Source organism: Accipiter gentilis, chromosome 20 (assembly GCF_929443795.1).
Source record: "Accipiter gentilis chromosome 20, bAccGen1.1, whole genome shotgun sequence".
Lineage (NCBI taxonomy): Eukaryota > Metazoa > Chordata > Aves > Accipitriformes > Accipitridae > Astur > Astur gentilis.
In genome coordinates this window covers 19,013,842-19,038,969 of record NC_064899.1, presented here as the reverse complement: position 1 = coordinate 19,038,969, position 25,128 = coordinate 19,013,842, and the positions used below count along the sequence as shown (strand labels likewise).

Below are 25,128 nucleotides of genomic sequence, written 5' to 3'. Positions count from 1 at the left end.
AAGGCATCCAGCTTAGTCATTCTTCCTCACCAGCTACAAATGGGTATATTTGCTTCAATTCAGCTCTGCATTAATACATTTCACAATCAGTTCAATTCATGTGACATGCTGGAATCTGGGCTGAGACCTCAAAAGTGCCTGTAACCATTCCTGCAGACAGGCACTAATCCATCCTGTCTGGCATACAGCCATGCTGCTGAAAATATTTTCTATATGCAATGTATTTTATTCAGCAAAGAATGCACAGAGGCTGAGATTGAAACAACAGAAAAAAGAACACACCTGGTTTCTCGGACTGACAAGCTACACATTTGTTGTCTTCTGCCTTATTTGATACAAGGCACACTGCACAGTCCCAAGAGCCTTTTGGCTTCTTAAATTTGTCTCCAAACCCCATAGTGACTGTTGTGTCAGTGCCGCTGGAGGAGGATGTCACTGTCACCGAGTTGTCTGTGACCACTGGCAATGTCAGAGCAGGCATTACTCCTGTTCCAGGCTTTGGTGTCTCACATGCTATACATTTTGTAGCTTCAGGTTTGTTCTGGACCAGACAGGTATCACAATCCCACGTGTTGGATGCTGTTTTAAATTTGTCTTCAAAGACCAATGTCCCTGCTGTAGGAACTGCTGCCTTAGAGGCAACACACTGGCTTGAGCTTATTGTCTGTTTCGTACTCTCAACTGTTGACACTTTCGCACCTTCACATGTTACACATTTGCCATCTGTGGTTTTGTTTTGCAGACATGGGTCATATGTGTCAGAGTGCCAAAATGAGGATGCTTGTTTAGGGGTGTCTTTACCTGCAGAAAAACTACTTATTGCAGGCCTTGTATAGACCACTGTGCTTGTAACAGGCTGAGCAGATGTAGAGGAGTGTGTTTTCACAGCCATAAAGCCTGGGGGGGGGGGGGGGGGGGGGGAACAAAAACACAGGAAGAGATCTTATTGATAAAGCAGTACCCTCACTACATGTAAGTTACTTAGAATACTAGACAGCATAAATTTAAACCAAGTGCCAATGGTTACAACTATACATTCTGACTAACTGCAAGAGGAAGTCCCTGGAAATCTTATCTAAAGGGATGAAATTTCATATGCTGCACTGGGACACAACAGAACATTTATTTAAAGCTTGATTTAACTCTTCATTTCCAGGAAAGTTTTAAATACAAATCTTCACTGGTAGATACAAGTGTGAACAAACAGTACTGAAAGCTGACTGTCCATCATGGACTAGAAATAATCCAATTTCATTTTAAGACACCATGCCCAGTCAAATCAAATTTCTAAAGCTATTTCTGCCATAGTAGATGACTCATTTACTTTAGTAGCTGTGCAGCAGTTGGTACTTGGAGCAGCAATCCACATGGTATTTCCGCACAGATAATGAGTATTAATTAAGTAATAAAAATGAAGACAACAGAACAATTGTTATCTGTAATCTTTGTTCAAAGTGCACTGGACACAGGCCAACTCCTTATTTAAAGGTGCCAATTTTAATAGAAAAAAACCCCACCAATATGGAAACACTAAAGAAAAGGCCACAGCAATGCATCTCAAAAAGCAGCACAAATTGCTTGTAAAGCTAAAATGAAGACTTCACTTTTTTATTATTATGTTGTTGTTTGGGGTTTTTTTTATATCAGAAGTAGAGGCTTTGAACAGTGTGGACTTAGAACCTGCTTCTGTTAAACCGATAAAGGAAATTAATGTCACTTCACTCATAGCCGTTTCCTTAAAAAAACCCGCACAGTGTATTTTCTCACTTAGCTCTTTCCAATATAAAAAGGTGCTGTCTTCTTAAGAGCTATATAGATTTGATTAAAAAAAAGTCCTGATACAACTGAAGGCTTATGGGAAAAGATCAAATTCAATACAGTCCTTTTTCTTAAAACAAAAAACATCACCTACACACACTTTATATTAAACAGTTGAAAACAACTGCAATTACTTAAAAATAATTAGAAAAGGGTTTTTAAAGTGAAACAGCCCACTTCTATTTAAAATTTACATTTGAATCCATAGTAACTGTTATCATTTAAGGCCAAAAGATTTGCAGCTTTTGAAACATCTTTAGGAATGAAACTGTCTTTACTATTCTTAATTTCCAGAGATAGTGAAGGTGGGAGAGGAATGTTTGTAAAGCATTTTACAAAAATTTCCTTTCCAATTCCATAAATTTTATTTTTTTAAATGAAATACTGTTTATTTGACTAATTCTCCTTTACTTCATTTACAATTACATCCTAACACATAAAGGAGAAGCAATGCATCTGGTTTGAAGCAGCCATTTTCCATTCAGCAATAAAAGCCACTTAGAAGAAAGGGAGATCAACCCCAACAGATGCAGCGTTTAACATAATGCTCTCCTATGTTTGTATTTATGGCTAATATTGCATTAACTGTGACAAAGTGGGGGTTTTTTATTGTTGTCGTGGTGGATTTTTAAAAAAATCAATGTAGTTATATGCTAGTATATTTTTTGCAATATCTTTTTTAGGAGGAGTTCATTATCTCACCAGGACTTTTTAAAATGTCTAACACACTTCCTTCCTTTAAGACCTTCGCAGGTTTGGAGGGGCCATCGTATTCTTCTTCTTTTTTCTTCTTATTGCTGGTGCTGTTTACTATGGTGGTATCTTTAAAAACAAAACAAAACAAAAAACACCTTTCACAAAGAAATCCACTTAAAATATATTCACATTTGCTAGAACCAAGAATTTCCAAGTTTCATGCTTATAAAAGAATCTTCAAAATTCTACCTTATTTACAACAGTTTATATTACCATTTGGTTAAAAGCAGATCTGTCACTGAAAACACACTTTGCCTGGGATTGCTAATATGCTCAGAAAGGATAGATTTACTATTTAATATACAAAAAAAAAGAAAATCAGCACTTCAGATCTGAAATGCTTAAATTTCTGTTACCTAGAGTAAGTAAGGACGTCACTGGTGTATCACTGGATCCAGAAAGCTCTGCTGATTTTACAACTGGAACACTAAATGTAAACCCAATCTGCTATGAGAGAGAGAGATTTTTCAGATTCTGAAACTAAAGGAACTTGAATCAAGTTTCACACACAAATAATAACCTGAAACCCAGTCCTCAAACTTTTAGTATACATGCTGGATGACAAATTATAAGCCAGAAACCTATATATTTGTTTTCTCCATTATCAGGGCCAATTCTGCTTTATTGTTCTGCAATATTCTACTAAAGCCTTGAGAAAAGGTTGAGCTTTATTTATTTTACTTACAGACAACGGAGGTAGCACTTCTGCCTCAGTAGATTTCACTATTGGAGATGAAAATCTGAACACAGGACTGCCAACATTACTTGCTGGTTGCACCTGTATTTTCAAAAGAATTAAGGTTTGTATCTAAGAGAAAAACACTCTGGCAAAACAATAGCAGCTACCTGAATTCACTGTCCCACAGACGTTCTGCAGTGAAGTTGGGAGATCTGATGTTTGATATTTATTTCTAATCCACAGATAAGAGTTACAATAAAAGAAAACAAAGTTTGCAAGTGACCATATAGTACAGTATCATCAAAACTAAATCCCATAAACAGAGAAAAAAACCTGAGATACTACTTAGATCTAAATATATGAAATATATGGAAAAGCAGACCAGGCAGCTTAAGAACCTTAAACTAACTCAGCTCAATTGTAGTCAGAGCTTCAGCAAATACCTCAACACGTTAAAGCAGATATCTGCTTCAAAACATACAAAAATATTTCAAGTACTCTAGAACAGATGAATGTTTATTTTACTGCAATAATATTCCAATTATTGCACCCTAGGCTCATATTCTGCACTAGGTTTATACCATTAATGCTACATCTAATTTAATAACTTAACCTCATGTAAGATCCCAACAAAACCTCCATAGCATTTGAAGCAGTTATACACTTATGTTAACTAGAAATTTGCAAAGATGGACAGAGGCAGAATCAAAAACTTTATGCCTCCCCCCACCTCCACATTGGAATACAACCCTGATTTATTCAACAGCATATAAACTAATGTTGGTTAGTTTAATGAGCGCCATGGAAGAAGTTAACATGCAACAAAGCAGATGTATACTCATCCTAAAAAAAGTATTCACAATATACAACAAAGACTTACCTTGTTTTTCACTGCTGTTGAAACAGAGCTTGGTGACGATGAGACAGTACTACTGGCAAGAAAACTAAAGTTGAACGAAGGCAGTGATGCAGTACTGATGGGTAGGGGTACTTTCGGTAGTACTGGTTCCTCCACCTCCTATGTGTAAATTTTAATTGTTGTAAATTTTAATTTTTCACTTTATTTTAAAAAGTTGTTAATTTAATTTTTTCTCTTTTACAAGACATACTACCTTCCCACCCTGTCTACCTTGATTTCTTAACAAAGTTAAATATAACAGAGAGATCTATAGATTACGACAAAGCAAGTTTTCAAAAGGAATTAAAACCTGCCCACCTCCATCTGCCACATCATTTTAATTTATGGCAGGCCTGTTTCCATGTGATACTACATTCATCACCTGTCCAGTAAGAATACTGAAAGTTAGCTCAAAACTGTTACCTGTGTAGAACAGAGGGGCACAGATCAGATATTTTGTTTCCTGTACTTTAAAGATCTAAAGAAACATCACCTTTTCTAATTATCCTCTCATCTCTTCAATTAAGAGTATACTCTTAAGACAAATGAGAAAGTGTTCCTCTTGCAAAATTATGCAGGACAGCTGCCAAAGTTTCTGAAGTCACTGCTGCAGTGAACTTGGAAAAAGAAAATGTTTAAAGAAGTACGTGGGTTCTTCAGAGTACTAAAACCCCCAAACCAAACCAAAGCACAAAATGTAAAAAAAGAAAGCCTGGCTAGCAGCATAGAAGATCATACTCTGGTAAATCTAGTTTATATCACATATCAGGATAGAAATTTAAAACTCAGAAACCAGTGTACCTTAAAAACTTCTGGTCTTATCCTTGCCTTTTAAACTATTTGATTACCAAGATTAATTAGTTAGGGTTTAATTGAGAATAGACAACCTAATCACAATTTGCATAATAGTACCAAGATCCACTCAGAAGTGACAAAGCAGAGATCTAAGTTGCTACTATAGAAATTTGATGTATCCTATAGCTTACATTTTTCACAGTTTTCATTTTAAGAGCCTACTGGACTTCAACATTCAGACCATTTGTATTATAGGAACACTCTCCAGCATTTACTATTTCTTCATTTTGCATCAGCGAGAAGACTGATTTAGATTTTTTTACATTTAAGATCCCATAGTAGGCAGCTTTACATAACATCCAATCAGAAGAATAATCTTCAGGATAGTCATGACCATAAATACATACATATCTCCACCAAAATTCATTCATTCAATTGCTAATGAGAAACTTTATAGTATGAAGCATCTCCAAGATAATAGGACTAAAGATTTCAAAAATGTAAACCCAAAGTTGAGGGACTTAAACAGATAAATAAATTGGAGCCTGCCCTGAAACAGCAAAAAAACCACAAAACTGAAGTGGCATTATTATAAATTACTATGAGGCAGTAAAACTGGCATACCTAGCTAGCTACTTCAGTAATGTTAGTGAGAGCAATTATCCTAACGTTCCCTTACCTGTTGTTCTTGTCCAGGTTTTGATATATAGTGTACTCCTCTTTCCCTCCTCATCTTGCCGCCACCACCCACTCCTCCTCCTGAAGACAGACCGTTGGATGCAGGAGTACCGAATGTGGGGTAGGTCAAATTGCTGGCACAGAATAATAGTACGTAGGTTAAGGAAGGGGGGAGGGGAATAAAATCAACTTATCAACTAATTGTTTCAAGCTACTATAGCCACTATTAGCCCTAGAACCGACACCTAATCAGAATCAGGAACAACTGTTCCACAAGTTGCTAAGTGCTGGTAAATATGTGATGTTCTAAACAGCAAAAGCTGCATTAGTAAGAGCAGCAATGAGAAGGACATACACAAGAAACAGTCACAACATCCATAAAGGAACGATGACTAAGCCAGAAGACCTGAAATAGAAGAACCGATTTAGACTGTTATTTTCTAATGTTTCCTTTTAATAGTCCAGACAGTGGAAATTTTGACTGCCAGTTCTCTGATTCTGTGATGAGCATATATCTTTGCAGGGATATAAAAGAAAAACTAAAAATACATATGGAGAGAGAGGGAGGAGAGAGAGAGCGTGTGTGCATGCGCCTATGAAACACTGCCAACAACTCTTATGGAATAGAGAGGCTTAAACTTGTATGGCAAGCTAATACAGCAAAAGCTTCAGCAGCAGCTCTGGCTTTCCTGGGGCCATCAGCAGAAGCAGCAGAGGTGTTTGGGTGTGCCAACATTCCAGAAGTCTTTTCAGACATGAATAAAGATCCCTTTTGTAAGGCATACAAAGGCATTTCTCTGTTCATCACAAAAACCTAGATCCAAACCAGGAAGATTTCCTAATACAAGTGGGAAGGGAAAAAGAAAAGAAAAACAAAAAAAAAAACCTACAAACAAACAAACACACACACCCCCCCCAATCCATGCCACACCCCAAAACAGAAGTGAACTAGGGAATAACAACAATAAAAAGCAGTATGGCATCAGAATGAAGAATCCCTGGAAAAAATTACTTATCCTGCTTATCCTGCAGGCAAGCAGTCAGTCATTACAAAAGTACATTTGATCACAGTGGATGACACCAGGTCAAGCTTCCAGAAGACTGAAGAAGAGAATTGGTCTAAACTTGTCAGATACTTGCAAACAGTCTGCTTAGCACTGTAACCACTGAGAGGAAGCCAGATCCTTAAGGCCATATGCTCAAACTTTTCTCTAATCCAAACTGACAATCAATTCGAATTCTGAAAAAAAATCTTATGTCAAAATAGAGTTTTATTCAGACAATTATAGCCTGTCCATAATAGCCCATATTCCTCTTTTCTGTTAACACCTGTCAGCTTCTAAGGGGCAAAGACAGTTTCTGTTTTCAAGTAAGTCAGTCCAATCTACAATTTTGACCCAGGTTTAAAAACTAATAGCCTTTGGTAGGCTGAACAGAGAAGTACCAAAGTACTGCAGGTTAGCTGCACAAAGGGACTCTGGCCAGCTGTCCCTTATCAGTGTTGTGTTCCTGCTCCAGACAATGATACCCAACATACACTGGCTTTGTAAAATAATTTTAAACCAAGGACCATCTACTCTACAGACAAAAGTACAACATAGCAGTAAAACTTGTAAACCAAATAAAAAGCAGTATCAGTTTTCTGAATCTCCCTTCTACGTGGAGAAGAAAGGAATTCTACCAAAGGCAATTTAGAACAGTTTGAAAACTCACAATTAAAACCTAACATATGTTAGTACCTATACCAAAACCTTAGGGCCCATCTCTTACACCCCTGAGAAGGTGGTTGCTGTGAAGTCAAACTATTAGATGCCAAAACAAAGGGTTGGTTTGGGGTTTTTTTGTAAGCCGAAGAATGCCCAAGGCAACATAAGAATTGTTTGGAAGATGAACAGAGACAACGAATACGATTTCCTCCTACTGTTCCTTGAAAGGGATGAATCCTCCAAAAAAGGTATCCTTTGAATGCGAAGTGTCTTAAATCAAGCACTACCCAAAAGACTAATTGCTCATAAGGGAGAGCCATCAATATTATCTGGAGGTGAAGTCATTTTATCTAAATCAAGCAAACAGTGTAATGCAAGACAATCTCCTCAAGAAGAAATACAATTAACAACTCTCCTGGAATTTTGTGTTTTAGAGACAAGTTGGCATTTGGCCTCAGATGATTCTAAAGGGCTCCTGTTTTTCATGCAAACTCACAGAGCAGACAAGTGACTTTGCCATGAAAGGAGCATTACAAAATTATCTTCCTCCAGGTTTTTGCTTTTTAAAAAAAAAACAACCTAAAAATTAAATATATTCCTGAACTATAAGTCACTTCACCTTATAAAGAATCTTTCAGAAAGAATAATTCCTTTAGGACAAAGCTTTCAGACTCCAAGCAATTAAATAATCAGCTGAAACTAATAGCTCCCCCCCAGATGAACATCAAGATGCACAAATGATTAAACTCTCTAATAATACAATTTTTTCACTGTATTTTCCATTCCCTTACTGAGAACTGTTACTGCCCTTCCAAAAGAAGACAGGAATGCAGACGGTAGTGACAAAGGAGAGAGCTTTCTTCTTTCAAGTGTTCTAAATGAATAGATTTCTCATACCTTTCAGATGGTTTTACTTGCTGTTCTGCAGGAAAACTCTTCTCTCTCATGCCCTGCAAGTTAAGTTTGATTTATTTCAAGATTTATCTGATTGTATTTATAAACTATACACAAAGCGAAGACAACCAATCACACGTTTTGTATTGGTTTTTATTATTTGTACCACTAAATATACTTCATCTACTTAAGCTTGTTCCCTAATTGCTATGACTATCCACTTTGATCTCTGGCCTAAAAATCCCATAGATTTAACACCTGGTACACATTCAGATTGATACTGGAACCATGGGTGTTCTTTTTCTGAAAGAGATGCCAATCTTGTTTTAAGGAAGGTTTATCAGGGACTCCATCTACACCAAAGTGATCAGAATGGATAATCGTCAGAAATCTCACTCCGAGCCCATAGCTCACCTGAAGGAGTTTATACATAATGTCAGCATGTTCCATCAGTTATAACTTTGTGTACAGAAGCACACAAAAAGGAAAGTGTTGTTTCTGTATTTCAACATTCTTTCACTGAAAACAGCCCAACGCAATAGCACATTATCACGTTCTGAAAATAACCACCAGCCACTTACTGTTCCAAAAATAAAATTAAACCCGTAAAACCTCAAGGTACCTCTTTCACAATGGTTCCCACTGTCTTAATGCTTACCTCAAACATACTATCGGTACTCTGCCAAGAAAGAGCACCTTACTAGAATAATTGGTTACAGACAATCCAAGGCTGTAAAAAGCAGGCAGATAATGACAAGAAAATTTACTTACTTTGTGCTTTACATCTAGCCTCTGGTGAATTTTGCTAGAATCAGTAGCTGGAGTCAGAGACGGTTTAAAATACTGGGTCCGACTCACTGACAGAGAGATTGCCTTTGGTGTCACGAGTTTCTGGACAGGTGGATGCTGCGATTCCATCTTTGAAAGGGAAGCAGCAATCAATTTATCCTTGCACCCACCCAAATTACTACAGCATTTACTGATGAAAAAAAGTTACAGAACTATAAATCTCCCATCAATCTCAGCACCCAGTGAAAATTATTTGGAAGTGTTGAAAGCATTTAGCTTACAGAGGGAAATCACCAGAAAACCAGTTATGAAATCCAAAAAGCTACATAAGTAGACAAAGTCTGACTGAATCCTATTTCAGAATTTGGCAGTTAACTTCATAGACAAAATAATTCATGTTACTATAATCAAAATAACTCATGTTATTATAATATGCTTCCATTTTTTCTTCTCCTCTGCCCACATTGTGGTATTATTTCTCTACTGGCTTAACCCATTAATTTAACATTCAAAGTGTTAAGCAGCTAATTAAACAGGCTTCCAGGTTTCATTTTTCCTACATTTTCCTCCTTTGAAGTTACACTTCCCAAAAAAAAAAAAAAGTTGTAAAACAATTTTAAAATAGTCTCATTCATTAAAATATGTTCCAATGTTTTAGATTTGCATTAGATGAACTTAAAAGTACTGGTTTGACTGTCCTTGTCAAAGCATTGTCAGAGTTAATTTTTAGCAGAAAGCACTGTACATTCTGCAAAACTGACTTAACTGAATTGTGAAACAAGAAAGACCCCAAAAGGCTACAAGATTTACCAAAGGCTCCATCTGCAGTCTTAAGAAGAATCAAACTTAGGATGCATTCTATTATTTAAATTAGTAGCAGCAGAAAACTGTGTTTACAATGCAGCTTTAATTCCACAGCATCTCCCAACTCTTGGTAATAAAATTCATGCTGTACTATCTATAAAGTGAATAAAAGTACTTCTTTCTAAAAATTATTACACTCATTTTGAAACCTTGAGTAAAATGATGTTTATCTAAGTTCACAAACCTGTTTTGAGTGAAGGATGGTCCACTGCTGTTTTTAAATGTAAACAGAATAGAATTGGAATCAGAATAAAATAGTTGAGTTCGAATGGACCTACAACAATCATCTAGTCCAACTGCCCGACCACTTCAGGGCTGAGCAGAAGTTAAAGCATAGTATGAAGCATTGTCCAAATGCCTCTAAAACATTGACAAGCTTAGGGCATCAAGCACCTCTCTAGGAAGCCTGTTCCAGCGTTTGACCACCCTCTCAGTAAATAAACACTTCCTAATGCCCAGTCTAAACCTCCCCTGACACAGATTTGAACCATTCCCACACATGCCGTCACTGGATCCCAGGGGGAAGAGCTCAGCACCTCCATCTCCACATCCCCTCCTCAGGAAGCTGCAGAGAGCAAGGAGGTCGCCTCTCAGCCTCCTTCTCTCCAAACTAGACAAGCCCAAAGTCCTCAGCCGCTCCTCACAGGACATGCCTTCCAGCCCCGTCACCAGCTTTGTTGCCCTCCTCTGGACGCATTCAAGGACCTTCACGTCCTTCTTAAATTGTGGGGCCCAGCACTGCACACAGTACTCAAGGTGAGACCGCACCAATGGTGAATACAGCGGGATAATCCCCTCTTTTGACCGGCTGGTCATGCTGTGTTTGATGCACCCCAGGACGGGGTTTGCCCTCTTGGCTCCCAGGGCATGCTGCTGGCTCCTATTGAGCCTGTTGTCAAACCAGCACCCCCAGATCCCTTTCTGCAGGGCTGCTCTCCAGCCACTCCTCTCCCAATTTATACTCATGCCCAGTGTTACTCCGTCCCAGGTGCAGAATTGTAGAATAGTTTGGGTTGGAAGGAACCTTTAACAGTCATCTAGTCCAATCCCCCTGCAATGAGCAGGGGCATCTTCAACTAGATGAGGTTGCCCAGAACTCTCTCCAACCTGACCTTGAACCAGGGAAGGGGCATCTACTACCTCTCTGGGCAACCAACCTGTTCCAGTGTTTCACCACCCTCATTGTAAAAAATTTCTTCCTTATATCTAGTCTGAATCTACCCTCTTTTAGTTTAGAACTATTACCCCTTGTCCTATCGCTACAGACCCTGCTAAAAGTTTGTCCCCATCTTTCTTATAAGCCCCAGCGAAGTACTGAAAGGGCTGCAATTAAGGTCTCCCTGGAGCCTTCTCTTCTCCAGGCTGAACAACCCCAACTCTCTCAGCCTTTCCTCAGAGGAGAGGTGTTCCATCCCTCTGACCATTTTTGTGGCCCACCTCTGGACCCGCTCCAACAGGTCCGTGTCTTTCCTGTGCTGAGGACTCCAGAGCTGGACACAGTACTGCAGGTGGGGTCTCACCAGAGCAGAGTAGATAGGCAGAATCACCTCCCTCGACCTGCTGGTCATGTTTGTTGTTATGGCAGCCCAGGATACGGTTGGCTTTCTGGGCTGTGAGTGCACATTGCCAGCTCATGTCCAGCTTCTCATCCACCAGTACCCCCAGGTCCTCCTCCGCAGGGCTGCTCTCAATCCCTTCATCCCCCAGGCTGTATTGATACTGGGGGTTGCCCTGACCCAGTTGCAGGACCTTGCACTTGGCCTTGTTGAACCTCAGGAGGTTCACATGGGCCCACTTCTCAAGCTTGTCCAGGTCCCTCTGGATGGCATACCATCCCTCAGGCATGTCAACTGCACCACTCAGCTTGGTGTCTTCTGCAGACTTGCTGAGGGTGCACTCAATCCCACTGACGAAGACCCAGCATTTGCTCTTGTTCAATTTCATGCCATTGATGACTGCCCAACACTCCAATCTATCTAGATCCCTCTGCAAGGCCTCCTGTCCCTCAAGAGAGTCAACAGCACCTCCCAGTTTCCTATTATCAACAAACCTGCTAATGGTGCATTCAACTCCTGCCTCCAGATCATTGATAACAATATTGAACAGACTGGCCCTAGAATTGAACACTGAAGAACACCGCTGGTGACCAGTCACCAGCCAGGTGTAGCCCCATTCACTACAACCCCTTGCACTCTGCCATTCAGCCAGTTCTTCACCCAGCACGCTATGTACCCACTCATCCCGCAGTTGTCCAGAAGGATGGGGAGACGGACAGTATCAAAAGCCTTACTAAATTCCAGAGAACTACATCCACTGCCTTCCCTTCACCCACTAGGTAGGTGACCTTATTGTAGAAGGGTATCAAATTAGTTAGGAATGTACAATGAAAAAAATAAGTCACCCAGTCAGATGTTTAATACACTAAGAGCTATTCTGTCTGCTGCAGATCCTTGAAACAAGAAAAATACTACAAAAAATACCCGCAAAAGGTTTGCCTGAGGGCTCAAGCATTCTGTCAACCATACGTTTGCTTTAGCAGGAAAACATACAACCATCTCTTTGGCGCACACAACCCTCTCCTCCCCTTCTCATCAAGGGCTACCCTTCCCCTGCCAAACTTTATGAATTCTAGTATTATGAACAGACAATTTCTCTACTTTTACCCAGTGACAGCTGTGTGCAACATTCACTTTCTGACTGACGTCAGGCTTTATGCTGGAAATCTGGTAGATCTTTCTTAATGCCTCATCACAGGTGTAGTTCCACAATTTAACTAAGAATCCATAACAGCTTTCTTTTCAATTATTTGGATAATATTTATGGTAAAGAAATTACAAGAATGTTGAAAAGTAGAGCATGTAATTTAGCCTATGGCGTAAGATGGTACAGAAAATCCAAGATGTTTGTAAACTCTGAAGTGACTGTAAAATTAATTGTACTTCTAATCAAGGGATTAGCATAGAAACTTCTTGAGACATTCTGTCTATTTTCTCATTAAAACAGCAGATGAAGTTTGCATGGAGGAAAAAACACACTTTTGTTCCTTTGGTTGCCTGATCTTAAAGTGGCCTTTTGTGGGCTTTAATTTAATAAGCTCAATGATACACCAAATTAAAGTGATTAAAAAACATCACTAGTTTTAATTATTTTTTTTTACAAAAATGAAGGAAATAATGATTTACCACAACATTATCACCAATTCAGTGCTACCTCCAAATAGGAATTTAGGAACATGAGGTTACAGAAGTGACAACATTTAACAATTTTCCTTCTCCTTACCTTGAGCAGTAAGAAAAAACATAAGTATTATTTTTCTGCTCGAAATGAACATGGAAATCTGTACAAGGTCTGTATAATCATTCAATCAATATTTCCCTATTTCTGATCGTTTCTGCAAGACAAAGCTTTCCTAAACAAAAAGATTAACATGCAACTTAGCCCCAAGTTGCAGGACAAGATAAAACTATTTTGTATTCTACAGGTGGTGTTCTTGATTGACATATCAAGACACTACCACATAAGGATAACATCATTCTTAACCTGAATAATCTTCTAATTCATCTAATGTGGGTAGAAAAGATATTTTTAGCAATTTCCACACAGCCAAGACAGCTATAATTCACACAGTGCTAATATTAATTTGAAATCATGTGTATGCTGTCATTGAGGTTTGTGACTTTTCTTCTAATAGCTATAAAGCATAGAAAGTTATCTATCTCAGCTTAAGATGTTACTGGTTCTTACCTGTTTTCGTTTGGATTGGAAGCTAGTAATATTCAGCACACTCCTGTCCACAGGCTAAGGGGGAAAAAAAGCCTAAATATTAGAGGATGATTTTTTTCCTAAGAGAGGGTTCCAGCCAACAAAAACATGGGGGTTTTGTGATCAACTTACAGAAGACAGTGGACTAGAAACAGAAGACGGAATTCTTTTAGCATCCTGTTGAAAAAACAGTGCAATAAATTAAACTGGACACTACATAAGGAATATCTTCATCCTATACTGGCACATTTACTATGTTTTTCAAACACATGAAATAAAACAAAAGGAGTGCCATTTACCGCCAAAGGACTTGACATCTTCTCCAATGACTGCAAGATGCGCCGCGCTGTGGAGCTTGTCACACCATAGGATTGCACATTTGCTTGTTTAGCTTTCATTTGTCTTCTTACTGGTGGCTGAAAAATTAGCATTGAAATGTTCTGATGCTTGATTTTGAATTAAACATGTGTGTATTTTATGCTCTATGGCTACACTGATGATATAACCAATACTGTCATGATGACAGAGAAAAATGCACTCACTGGGCATTCAAGTCATGAAGAAGAAAATATACTCTACTGACTTTATATAAGTTTAAGTGGGGCCCCACACATCTTACATACAAGATGAAGCAACAAAAGAAATACTTAAATGTAAAAGGTCATAAAAGGTAAGATGTTAGGCCTGTCAGGTCTCTGAAGCAGTAATCAGGAATACAGAACTTCAGCAAAGGCTTGTGCTGCAGAAAGTACTTTCAGTAACAAAACAGATCTCAGAGTTTCATGATGGTGTAAGTGTACCATCTTAAACCCAATGTGTACAATCATCTAGGAATTTCTAGTTTTACTTCTCTCGTTTCCTCCCTTCCCCCAAGATTACAGTTGACTGCAGAAAGATCTGATTTGAACTGTAACAGCTCTAAACATATTACACTGAAAAAGTAAACTGTTTTATTTGCACCACATGACTTTGAATGTAATTTTAAAAAAAAAACTTCTTTCAGTGTGACTTTTTGTTTTTTATATTATGTTAAACCCCTCATGTAACCACATCATGCTTACCACGCTGCTATGTGAAGACAGGAAGCAGACCATACAGCATGTGAAAAACACAAGCAAGACTCACTGTAATCCACGCCATGCAGCAACAAGCAAGCTAGTCTCTCCTTTAAAAGCCTAGTATTTTGGTTCCTCTTTTCAGCATAATCCACATTTATTTTGTAAAAAATAAAAATAGCTGACCAAAGAGGGCTCCTAGCTTACAGGAAGTTTTGAGCATTCTGAAGTTTGATTTAACACCAAGTCAGAACAAACCACAAGTTTTCAAGGTTTCCCGTAAGTCAGGAACTTGTAGGTCCCCTTGTTTCATGGTAGAAATGGACTGCTACAATAGGTCCAACAAACTCTTATTTCTAGTTCCTTAAATAAAGTTGCTTTTGACTTTTATCTTTTATTTTTTTTTAAATAAAGGTCATTTTTATTTAAACACATTCCAACCGAAGCAGATTTTATTGACATCCTTTTAGATTCAACTCCAGCTACTGAGAGTTGTCAGCATTTTTAATTTGCTGGTTCATTTTAGAACACAAAGAACTCTTAGGGATAAGTAACGCTTTTCAAGAGCTATCCGAATGATACCAAAATAGAAAGCATTTTATTGTTTATCCTGAGATTGCATTTAGGACTGTATGCCTCCCTGTAGATAACAGAGGAGCAAAGGATCAGCAAAGTTGCCTTTTAGACACTACTATAGTAAAGAGTGCACAGTTCTATACAATATATTGATAGCATGAGTGTAGGGACGCTTGTGAAAGATCTACAGACAAGTATCAGGCAGGTAGCTTTTGCTACTGCTAACACAAGTTTTCAAAGTTATGCCATCATTGTTTTTATTTACATGTTATTTTAACATAATACAGAGGCAGACAATGGCAGAATATGGAATTTTTTGAAAGCCTTAACAACAGAAGAAATCCCAACTACAAACAATTAGGTAGAATCTAAGATGCTACTGTCATTCTTGTGCATTATGACAAGCATTTCTACGTAAACTGTTAAGAAACAACTTACACAGAAATTGTTCTTTTCTACTCTTGTAGGCTGAGGGGGCAAGATAGGAACTGTTGCCACATTTTCAGCTCTTTGCTCACAGCTCTTCTGGCAACACTACCCCTTCTGTATTTCAATTACATATTCTCCTGTACCACACTACTATTCTCATACCTGATAAGGAGCAAGTCGCGCTTTTGTCTCCCTTGCTGCTGCAGCTGCACCACCGTAAGTGGTCTTTCCAGGGTAAAATGGAGAATCCCCAAGCTGGCTTGTCTTAAAGACAGAAGTGTTTCCCAGTGACTACAGAAAGGTATTACAATAAGTGGTTAGTAAAATGGCTACACGTTCAAATTGATTAAAATTAATACTGTGCAGTACTTACAGGAGAGGGAGATCCAAAAGCAGATAAATTGAATGCAGGTTTTTTAGAGCTAGCTGCAGGATGCTGTGAGAGGGAATGAGATCTTTCAGCCTCTGTGGACCAGAGCAGTGGTGCTGAAGTATTTTTTGAAACTGTGATATCTGCCAAAATGACACATGCTATAGGTAAATGCCTTGTGTACATAGAGAACTTTAATACAGAAAAATTAAGTCTTACAGAATGAAAAAGTCTCCTAACACTCATTTCTCCAACAATTTTAATCTTCAGAGTTCTTCAAACAGATCAATTTCACATATGGTATGAAAACCAAGTATAAACTCTGAACTTGAAATCTGTTCACCGAACTGCAAATACATTACCTTTCAGTAATCTTTCAAAAGCATGCACAACAAGTTAATAGCATGATTCTAATGCAGCACAATTTTATTTTTGTTTCTCTCATGGTAAAATAAAAGGGAACTGCATAAACACTGGTGCATCTAAAATTATAAAAGTTTTTCTTATGTTGGTAAAACACAAGAGTCAGAGGCCAGCATAGGTCAGAACTCCACAGGTTTTAAACCTGAAAAATCCCCAAAAGGCTGAACTAGCAGAGTTAACAACCTATTTTCCATGCATGTTTTATAGAGACACACCAGAAAGCTATAGTGAACTCAGGTTATATTGCTAAACCCTGGCAACAACTACTCCGAATTGTAAAAATATGTTCTCCAGAGAACTTGCTGAGCATGCCTCAATCCCTGTTTATATGGGGGACTAGAAAAAGCTGCAAACCTTCTGTTTGCCCTTTCTCAGTGAGATCACCTAGGTCCCCACCTACATCAATACCATGTTTATTTTTTTTTACTTTAAAATGGTGTACATTCCTTACTGAATCCAGCAAAAGACATGGCAGTATTGACAACTGATGCCTTCTACCAAGAAAGGCCAAAAGAGCAGCCCAAAACTTACTCAGTCAGAACAGTTCCTTTATTGACTCCTGGTGAGAACACAGGAAAACATCTTGTGTTTCTATTTGTCACCTGTATTTATTCACATTTAACCAGCTGTCCGTTAGATACTCTGAGTCAGTCTTCCTTCTAGGCAATCAACCTAGCTGTCAAGCTACAGCAACAGTCATCTTCAGTTCCTATTATCCCAGTTCAAGATTTAGAGATAACCTGGCTAAAAGTGTGTTTATCAGCACCGATTCTTTGTAACGTCAGGGTCTCATAAATGTATTCCAAAGCATGGTTATATCAAAAAGGTGACAGGATTATATATTTCTAAAATACGAAAAATTAAATTTAGTTCTAACATCCAAAGGTGACATTCACCTATTTTATTTACTAAGATGATGTGAAATATTAAAGAATGCAAAGTACTTCATGTTACCGAAAAAATCAATTAAGAGAACATGAAAGCTACCTTTATCAGATGCTCTAGAGGAGAAGCCACTAGTTGTTGAGATGTTATCATCATCATGCTGAGAGGTAGAATCTTTTATTTCTTTTACAAGAGACAGTCCAGGACTGCCAATGCCAAGTGAAGAAGATGTAGAGGGCTGACAATGTGGTACTGGGGAATCCAACATGGTACAGTTCAAATGGCTCCGATGAAGAGAGGGCCTTGTTAACACATCTGAGAAGTTCAATGCAGATCTACTTGTGGATGGTTCTAAACAAGAACAGGGAGACAATTAGCTTTCCTATAGGCAAGCTCACAGAAGCCAAAACCTGTTTTCTATCAACAGTCATGCTACTGCCAAGTTCTAAGCACAAAAATAGAGAAGCCGAATTTAACTTCTTCCTCACCCAGATAGGGTTTCATCTAACTGTCTGATTACAACAGCAACACTGCTTGCTAAGTATTAATGTCACATTAAGAAGTAGTTAATTATGAGGTTTTACAACACCAAATTCTGACCCCATGCTCAAGTGTTTTAACACTGGGTCTTTGACTAAATCAAACATGTATAAATTCCTTCTTCTGCAGATAAAGCTTGCAATAAGCTTTCCAAACTTTGAGATTACATGGCAAGTTACAGACAACTCTGCAGTTTATATAATCTTGTAAAAAAGATTATGTTAATCTGAATACGTAACATGAAAATGTGTATTTGCAGAGATTTTGGGTGGGTTTGTTTGTTTTGGTGTTGTCATCGTCATCCTCCCTCCTAAATTCTACCGTATCAGGTCATACTACAGGCAAAACATTATCTCCTACCCATTAACTTTTGAGGTTTTGGCACAAAGGACAAGCAAGCGTTGTGGCTTCAGTTGCACAATGGGCATTTTTTCTTCATGAACCAAAGGGTTTGTAAACACTGCCAGTGTCCTGCAAGAGGTGCTCTTACAGCTCCAACTTGCCACACAAATGGAACAGCTATTAATGGGCATCTTGCCTGATATCTGGCTAAGTCCACAGTCTCTCCCAGGAATTCTGGGTATGAACATGATTTTGAGTCATCATCCTCTTGATATTTGCACTGAAGCTTAAACTAGCTAGTTCAATCTTCGTAACCACCACAGTACTACTAATTAGTTCTCCAAAGCACTGGTAGATTTTTAGGACTGTCTTGTTTGAGATAAAGAAAGCTGAAGGCTGGCCAAGCAAAGAAATACAGGCTCTAGCACATTGGTACCTCAGAGCTGAAGAAACAGTTTTTCTAAAATTATAATAGTAATAACAATGAAAAAAATCTTATCAACTATAGCAACATCCACAGACTGCAACACAAGCTACTAAAGGTTCCGGGTGTCCATCTGCTCCTGATTTCTTGGAGCTAGAAAGTTTGCCATGCAGCTGTTCTTATTGAAAGGTCCTTTTTCACACAGTTCTTCAGGAAAGCCAACACATGTTCTTCATTCATGAAGACCTTCTCTATTCCTTTATCCAAACTTATTCTCAAGCTACAGCTACACAGAAAGCAATAAAGCTCCTTATTTACAATTACATGACATTGGTGACAAAGGTATTTCCTCATTATTTTTCATTTTGCCAACAGAAGCAACTGACTTTCCACACAGATGGTTATGTACATGTGCTCAGACTAAATTTCTCTCCTTATTAAAAATTAAGTACCACGAACCTGCTAATTTAAGAGAAACTCAAATGAGAGTATATGCAAACTTACAGAGGAGAACTACAGAAACAGTGAGAGGCATAGATATAAAATACAGATTAATCTTTTATACAGTAAAGTAAGGGGTTGCAAAGTTCTTTGCCAAGGGTTCAAATAGGTTTTCAAAGACCCCACACTAGCCATGCACATACCTTAATGTTACCAAATATTTTAAAAAGAATAATGTCATAAACCAAGTTCTCCAGCTCTCCATTAAACTAACAAGGAACATTACTAAATGGATTGAAGAAGCCCAAAGGAGAAAAAAAAAATCAGGACATGAGAAGGAATTTTCCTCTGGCATTCTAGCATCTGGTCTTTTGTTTTGAGGACAGCAAAACAAATTAATGTTTTTATTACCTTAGGCAATTAGATAAGACTTGCATTCCAGACCTTTTAAAAAGAAAATGTAACACAGCACTCTTGCAAATGAATAGTATCAATAGTTTGCACCTGGCTAATTGACTACCTGAAGTTAACTGATGACTTCCAAGAGCTGTAAGACAACCTCCAGTATGTTTCACAATTACATTTACAGTTTAAAGCTAAGACAGTTTCACAAACAGTTGTTGGGGGTTTTTTGTTAGTTTGGGGGAGGGGGCATTTTGGTTTTGTTTTGTGGGTTTGGTTTTTTTTGGTTTTTTTTTTTAATTCTGTCAAAATGCTCCTTCCAGCTTCCCTTAGAAATTTAGATTCAAAACTACAAATCTGTGGATAAATACAGATGGCCAGAATACTAAATGATTTTTCACATACCTTCTAAATTAATTCTTGCCGATTCAGGCGTGACTCTCCCATCAATCACTATGGTATCTTCATTTGCATAATCATGGTGATAGTTTACTGGACTCTCTTCCTGGTTTGTAGATTCATTTGTATCTACACATTCATCTTCACTTTTATTGAAATACTTCTGTAACCATCCTGGTACAATGTTTTTCACCGATTCTGTCACTCTGCTAATGATTCCCTGTTTGAAAAAACAAAACCACCACTTGTTAATTACAGAAACACAGTCAACAGCACACACTGGGATGCAACCTTGCACAGACCTTGAAGACATGACATTAGATAGCAAATATCCAGGTCAAGAATAAGATAGAGGGGGTTGATCCTTGACATAGGATCTCTATACTTCTGGGACACGCATAACAAAAATTCACCTAACATTGATTTACCGCTAACCTATCAGTTTCTGCACTTCCCAGTGACCTTGGCAATGTTCAAAATTCAAATTTCAGCCAAAGTTCAGCAGAGGCTTGTCAAGTCACAAGGTCATCAGGAAATTCTATTTCTAACTAACACCTGATGTACATACTTTTTTGGAGGATGACTCCTCTTAAACACCTTTACTTGAAAAAACATCAAAAACAGAAGCTCAGCAATTATCTACAGTGATAGTGATGACTATAACAGCTGCTAAAATCAGTGAACTCAAATATTTCTAATGCTGAACTGTAGTAACAACGTGTATCAAAAAAACCACTGTTATGCTCTGAACAGGGTATCCTGAAAGAAATCCTGGAAGAAACAGCTATAGTTGAGTAGCAGATGCCTCACTACAGGACTGTTAAATAGATTCATTTTGATCAAATTTCATTTCATGGTATGTTAAAGTTTTAGGTCTCCAAACCTTACTCTTCTGCAATTACTGAATACATAAAAGCCATTTCCATTTTTACATTTACCAATTATTTGCAATGCTTACATTCCACGTTTAATAAATATCTATTTACCATTTTTTTCAGGCAGTCACTTGTTCCCCATTATGCCCTCAAAATTTCAACGCACCTTCCTGTCAGATCTCAACCCCGCGCAGCAGATCACTTGCAACATGGAGCTCCTTCCCTCTTACACTGACTGCAGCCACAGAACCAGCTGCTAAACTCTGCAAGCTGCAAGCAAACGTGAAAGCTAACCCAGCAATTTCAACGCTTTGGAAAATGTAAAGTAACAAGAGTTAAACAGATGTCTGTTGAACTCCATTGTCAGTTGCTAACACATGTACCAAAGGCTCTGGCAAGGTACTTTGATATTTTTCCAGGTTTAGGCAACAAAATTTTCTAGTCAAAATTATTATTCAGGTGTAGAATATTGAGAATATTCTTTGCACATGTAATCATTACAGTCTAGTAAACAATTCAGAAACAAGAGCTCTGCTGTATTCAACTTTGTTAAAAAATTTAGCACACAAATGAAAAAAGAAGCCCATATCACTTATTCAAGTCTTTCATACACAATAATGCAAACACCAACTTACAGGAGTTATAAACAAATTAGACACCCTCAAATCTGGACTCAAGAGGGGGGGCAGGGAAAGAGGAGGAAGGGAAGGTAGAAAACAAAAAGGCTTTTCACAGAAAGAAAGTTATCTTCATTTACAATTTGGCATTTTTCATACTGATCTGGAATTTAATCTTGTATGTGCACAAAGACAGAATAAATATCCAGGGACAGTTTAAACCAGACAGAATACAGTGTAATAAACACATCCATCACAATTACCACACTAAGATGCACACAAGTATGCCATGCTCAGGATGTTGCTGCTATTCTACATAAATACTAAGCCTCAGCTTTCCAACAAAAACTACTAACTGCATGTAATACCGGAGTTCACAAACAGTTCGGTGCACGGTACCAGCAAAGAGGCAGTCCCTACTCTATCCCTAGCCCCTCATGTCCACCTTTCCCTGTGACACGCTGACCCCCCCTTTTAGGGCAAATATTTTGCTGCTAAGAATAAAAGTCTATCAGGAACTCACAGGAGTTAAAATTTGCCCAGATGAGCAAATGGTCAGGACACTAGCGGCATCCAAGGCAATGCTCTTTCCAAAAAGCTAAGCACTACTGCACTCAGTATTGCTAGTGTTTCTCCATCAGAGAATAGATATTATTGGCCATAAAAATAGGCCTACATGATTCTCTTGCTGAAGAAATCCTTCCAGGACTGAAAGCTACCTAAGACTCAAGATGGAAGAAGTCATAGACATCCAGAAGAGTAAACACCCAATCATTAGTAATCCAAATGAGTAACTGGAGAATCTAGCTAATAATAAACCAAGATGACATTTTACCATCCATATCTCAAACCAGACTGGTTTGACTCTGTTGCATATGGCAGCCTTGCTAGCGTTCTCCACATCATCAGCACTTTAAGACTGAGTAACATAGGGTAACTTCCCAAACCAATCCAGAAACTGGAACTCGCTCAGTGCAGCCATACTGTGGCAAGCACTAATAACCTGCTCCATCTGGCTTAGGCACAGTGGAAGACAAGAAGCATAGTTTTATGCTCCAGAATACTGCTGGCTTAGTGACAAAGCAAGGAAAAGCAAATACACAGAAACACACCTCTATTTTCTGTCTGCAAAATGAAAATATTGTTTAAAGGCACTGTGAAAGAGCTATGAAGGCATTACGAATGAACCATCATCAAATACAGATCTTGCTAAAAAACCCCTCCTCCCCCCTAAAAGTAAGCCACATATCCCAGGTATGCCCATTCACATACACACACCAAAAAAAACCCCAACCAAACAAAAAAAAACCCCACACCACCAAAAAAACAACAACCACTTTAGAAAATGAAAATTTCCTTATGGCATCTCCTACCTACCCATCACAGCTGAAAGCTGATCAATAAAGCACCACAGTTGGATTCCTGTCCAAGTCAGGCAGTTGAGGTACCACTGACGAGCTACACTTTTTAACATGCACACTTCGTGTTCTTGCCAGGACATTTCAGCAAAGTATCATGCCTTACACTCTCTTTAAAGCTGGCATTTTAATCTTACCCTAATTTTTAGTTTTCTTACTCTTCAGCTTCAGCACATGTGTTTGAACGTCCCTTCCCTCTCCCTGCACATGCAACAGAAGCCTACCCTGTCAGCACCAGAGCACTCTCTTGTGCTCGTGTGCCACCAGCTCTGTACTTTGTCCATCCCAGGCTCCCTGGCACTACCATCTCCCCACACAGGCATCATTAATCCTTCTAGAAGGCTGACAAGGATACCGCACATCTCATTGATGAAAACAGATCTTCAGAGGTGAAATACAAAAGACACGGCACAAGACAACTCTAACAGGCTTATTCCTCCAGCAAAATCTGAATGGACTGCTCAGATCACAATCTCCTCATGCCACAATTACGTACCCGTCCCTTCCTGAACACCTTCATTCACTACAGCTACACCAAACACGCTACTGCACAAAACCTCTTCTAGTTCCCAACCCCAGGCTGGGAGCAGAGGAAGCAGCACTGGCACGCAGCTTTAATGCTCATAACTCCTCATGTCTACAGGTCACAGAGGCACCAAGCTTAATATCATGAAAGGGCAGAAGATGCCATGGGGCAATCCTGACTGCGAGTAGCAGCGTTTTAGTGAGTGAATGTGTTTTAGTCCTTAACTGACTGATTTCAGCAGTTTGAGAGCTGTTGTCAGTACCAACAGTTGTCTGCTCATCTTAAATGCACTCATACTCTAGTCTCATCCTAAAATATCAGCAGGAAAGCAGAAAAAAACCCAAACAAAATCCACTGAAAAGATCCAATAGCTCAGGAATAGATATTTACAACAGTTTTCAAATTCTGTACATCATCCTAATTGTCTACAGCTCCATTTGATATATCTATGTAGATAAACACCACAGCAACAGTAACTACAGTTACTCAAGGCATATTGCCTTGAGATGCAACTCTAAGCAAAAGATATGTAGGTAGAAATACTAACCAGTAAACAATCAGGAGTCGTAATTTACTACTTTAAAATACCATTTCCTCAAAGGATTTATATAAAGAAAGAAAAATCAATAGGTTATGGTCACAGTTTGACTTCTAAACTTAAAGGCAGGCTATTGCTTTGCCAAATATATTTATGGAATAGGACAGTTTTCCCAGCTCATAAGGGTCTTTCACATAGCATAGTGGGGGAAAAGTGCTGGCAGGAGTACTCAGCAATGATGCATTACTGGAAAACATCTATTTTTGTAATTGAGTTGATTTCAATCTGAGAGGCTTAAGTAAATCCCACTATACAACACAGGTCATACTAAAAAAAGGATATATAAGTTATATAAAGGTAATATGCTAACACAAATTTGTCAGAGATGCAAAATACACAACCAGATAAAAGAGCTAATTTCCATTCCACTGTATGCACACTTCTAAAAAGCATCAAGTTTCTACCTCCAGGCCTCTCTGAGATTTCTTTGCTTCCCATTTCAAAGTTCAAGTTATTAAAACATATGAATCAGTAAGTCCTCAAAAAGAAAACCTGTACCTAACGGTGAAGTTCACTAAGCAGATAATCTAACCACTTCCAACCATCAAAAAGGAATTTTCATGCTTCCTCCATCCCCCACTATTACCTCATGCCAGCTCTGGCGCATAGCAGGCTACTCTTCATACTAGCTGAATTCATTAATCTGGCAAAAAGTACATGTTTCTCTGCTGGTCTAATGAGTTCAACTGGCTCAGTGCACCAGAACTGGCCCAAGAGAGAGCGAGCAAGATCAGGCAGCCAGGTCAAGAGGAAGAAGAAACAAACTTCTCCCTTCTTTTAGCGATCCTGTGCCCATACTGCCATTAAAGAAATTGTCCCCTTCTCCTCTTCAACTCACCCTTCCCTTGTGCTGCCACGAGCACATATACACAGCCAAGTGACAAACTGTATCAGGGCTCTATCAAATAGATCCAGCCAAAAATTTGTCTACAGACTGTGATGGTGAAGACTACCCCTTAGGGGCATGAGGTCACTGGTCCAGCTTATCATGTGGCCACATGGGTGCCGATACAAAAGCAGGAATAGAAACGGAAACATGACATGATCTCTTGCAGCAAACTTAGACTGGCTTAGACTAACCCTGCTTTTGCTATTTAGGGAGTGGTTTCAGTTTGGATGTAGGACAGCAGAGTTTGATATTTAGAAAAAACACAATAAAACTTATGACT

The 25,128-nt window shown here is 38.6% G+C and overlaps 1 protein-coding gene across 3 annotated transcripts in view; it reads right to left on the bottom strand.

The window, feature by feature from the left end:
* NUP153 (nucleoporin 153) overlaps positions 1 to 25,128 on the bottom strand; it is a 46,417-nt gene that overhangs the window by 10,432 nt on the left and 10,857 nt on the right. The window contains exons 2-16 of one of the 3 annotated variants that reach the window (XM_049823998.1): positions 19,932 to 20,145; positions 17,480 to 17,728; positions 16,073 to 16,212; positions 15,862 to 15,990; positions 13,939 to 14,055; positions 13,772 to 13,816; positions 13,622 to 13,675; positions 8,996 to 9,142; positions 8,228 to 8,280; positions 5,626 to 5,758; positions 4,134 to 4,271; positions 3,260 to 3,352; positions 2,931 to 3,021; positions 2,521 to 2,640; positions 283 to 897 (exon numbers count right to left, since the gene is read on the bottom strand). In XM_049823998.1, coding sequence (XP_049679955.1) covers positions 283 to 897; positions 2,521 to 2,640; positions 2,931 to 3,021; positions 3,260 to 3,352; positions 4,134 to 4,271; positions 5,626 to 5,758; positions 8,228 to 8,280; positions 8,996 to 9,142; positions 13,622 to 13,675; positions 13,772 to 13,816; positions 13,939 to 14,055; positions 15,862 to 15,990; positions 16,073 to 16,212; positions 17,480 to 17,728; positions 19,932 to 20,145 — 2,338 coding nt within the window. The remainder of the gene's footprint in view (positions 1 to 282; positions 898 to 2,520; positions 2,641 to 2,930; positions 3,022 to 3,259; positions 3,353 to 4,133; positions 4,272 to 5,625; positions 5,759 to 8,227; positions 8,281 to 8,995; positions 9,143 to 13,621; positions 13,676 to 13,771; positions 13,817 to 13,938; positions 14,056 to 15,861; positions 15,991 to 16,072; positions 16,213 to 17,479; positions 17,729 to 19,931; positions 20,146 to 25,128) is intronic. The other 2 variants (XM_049823999.1, XM_049824000.1) reach the window with 2 other exon arrangements.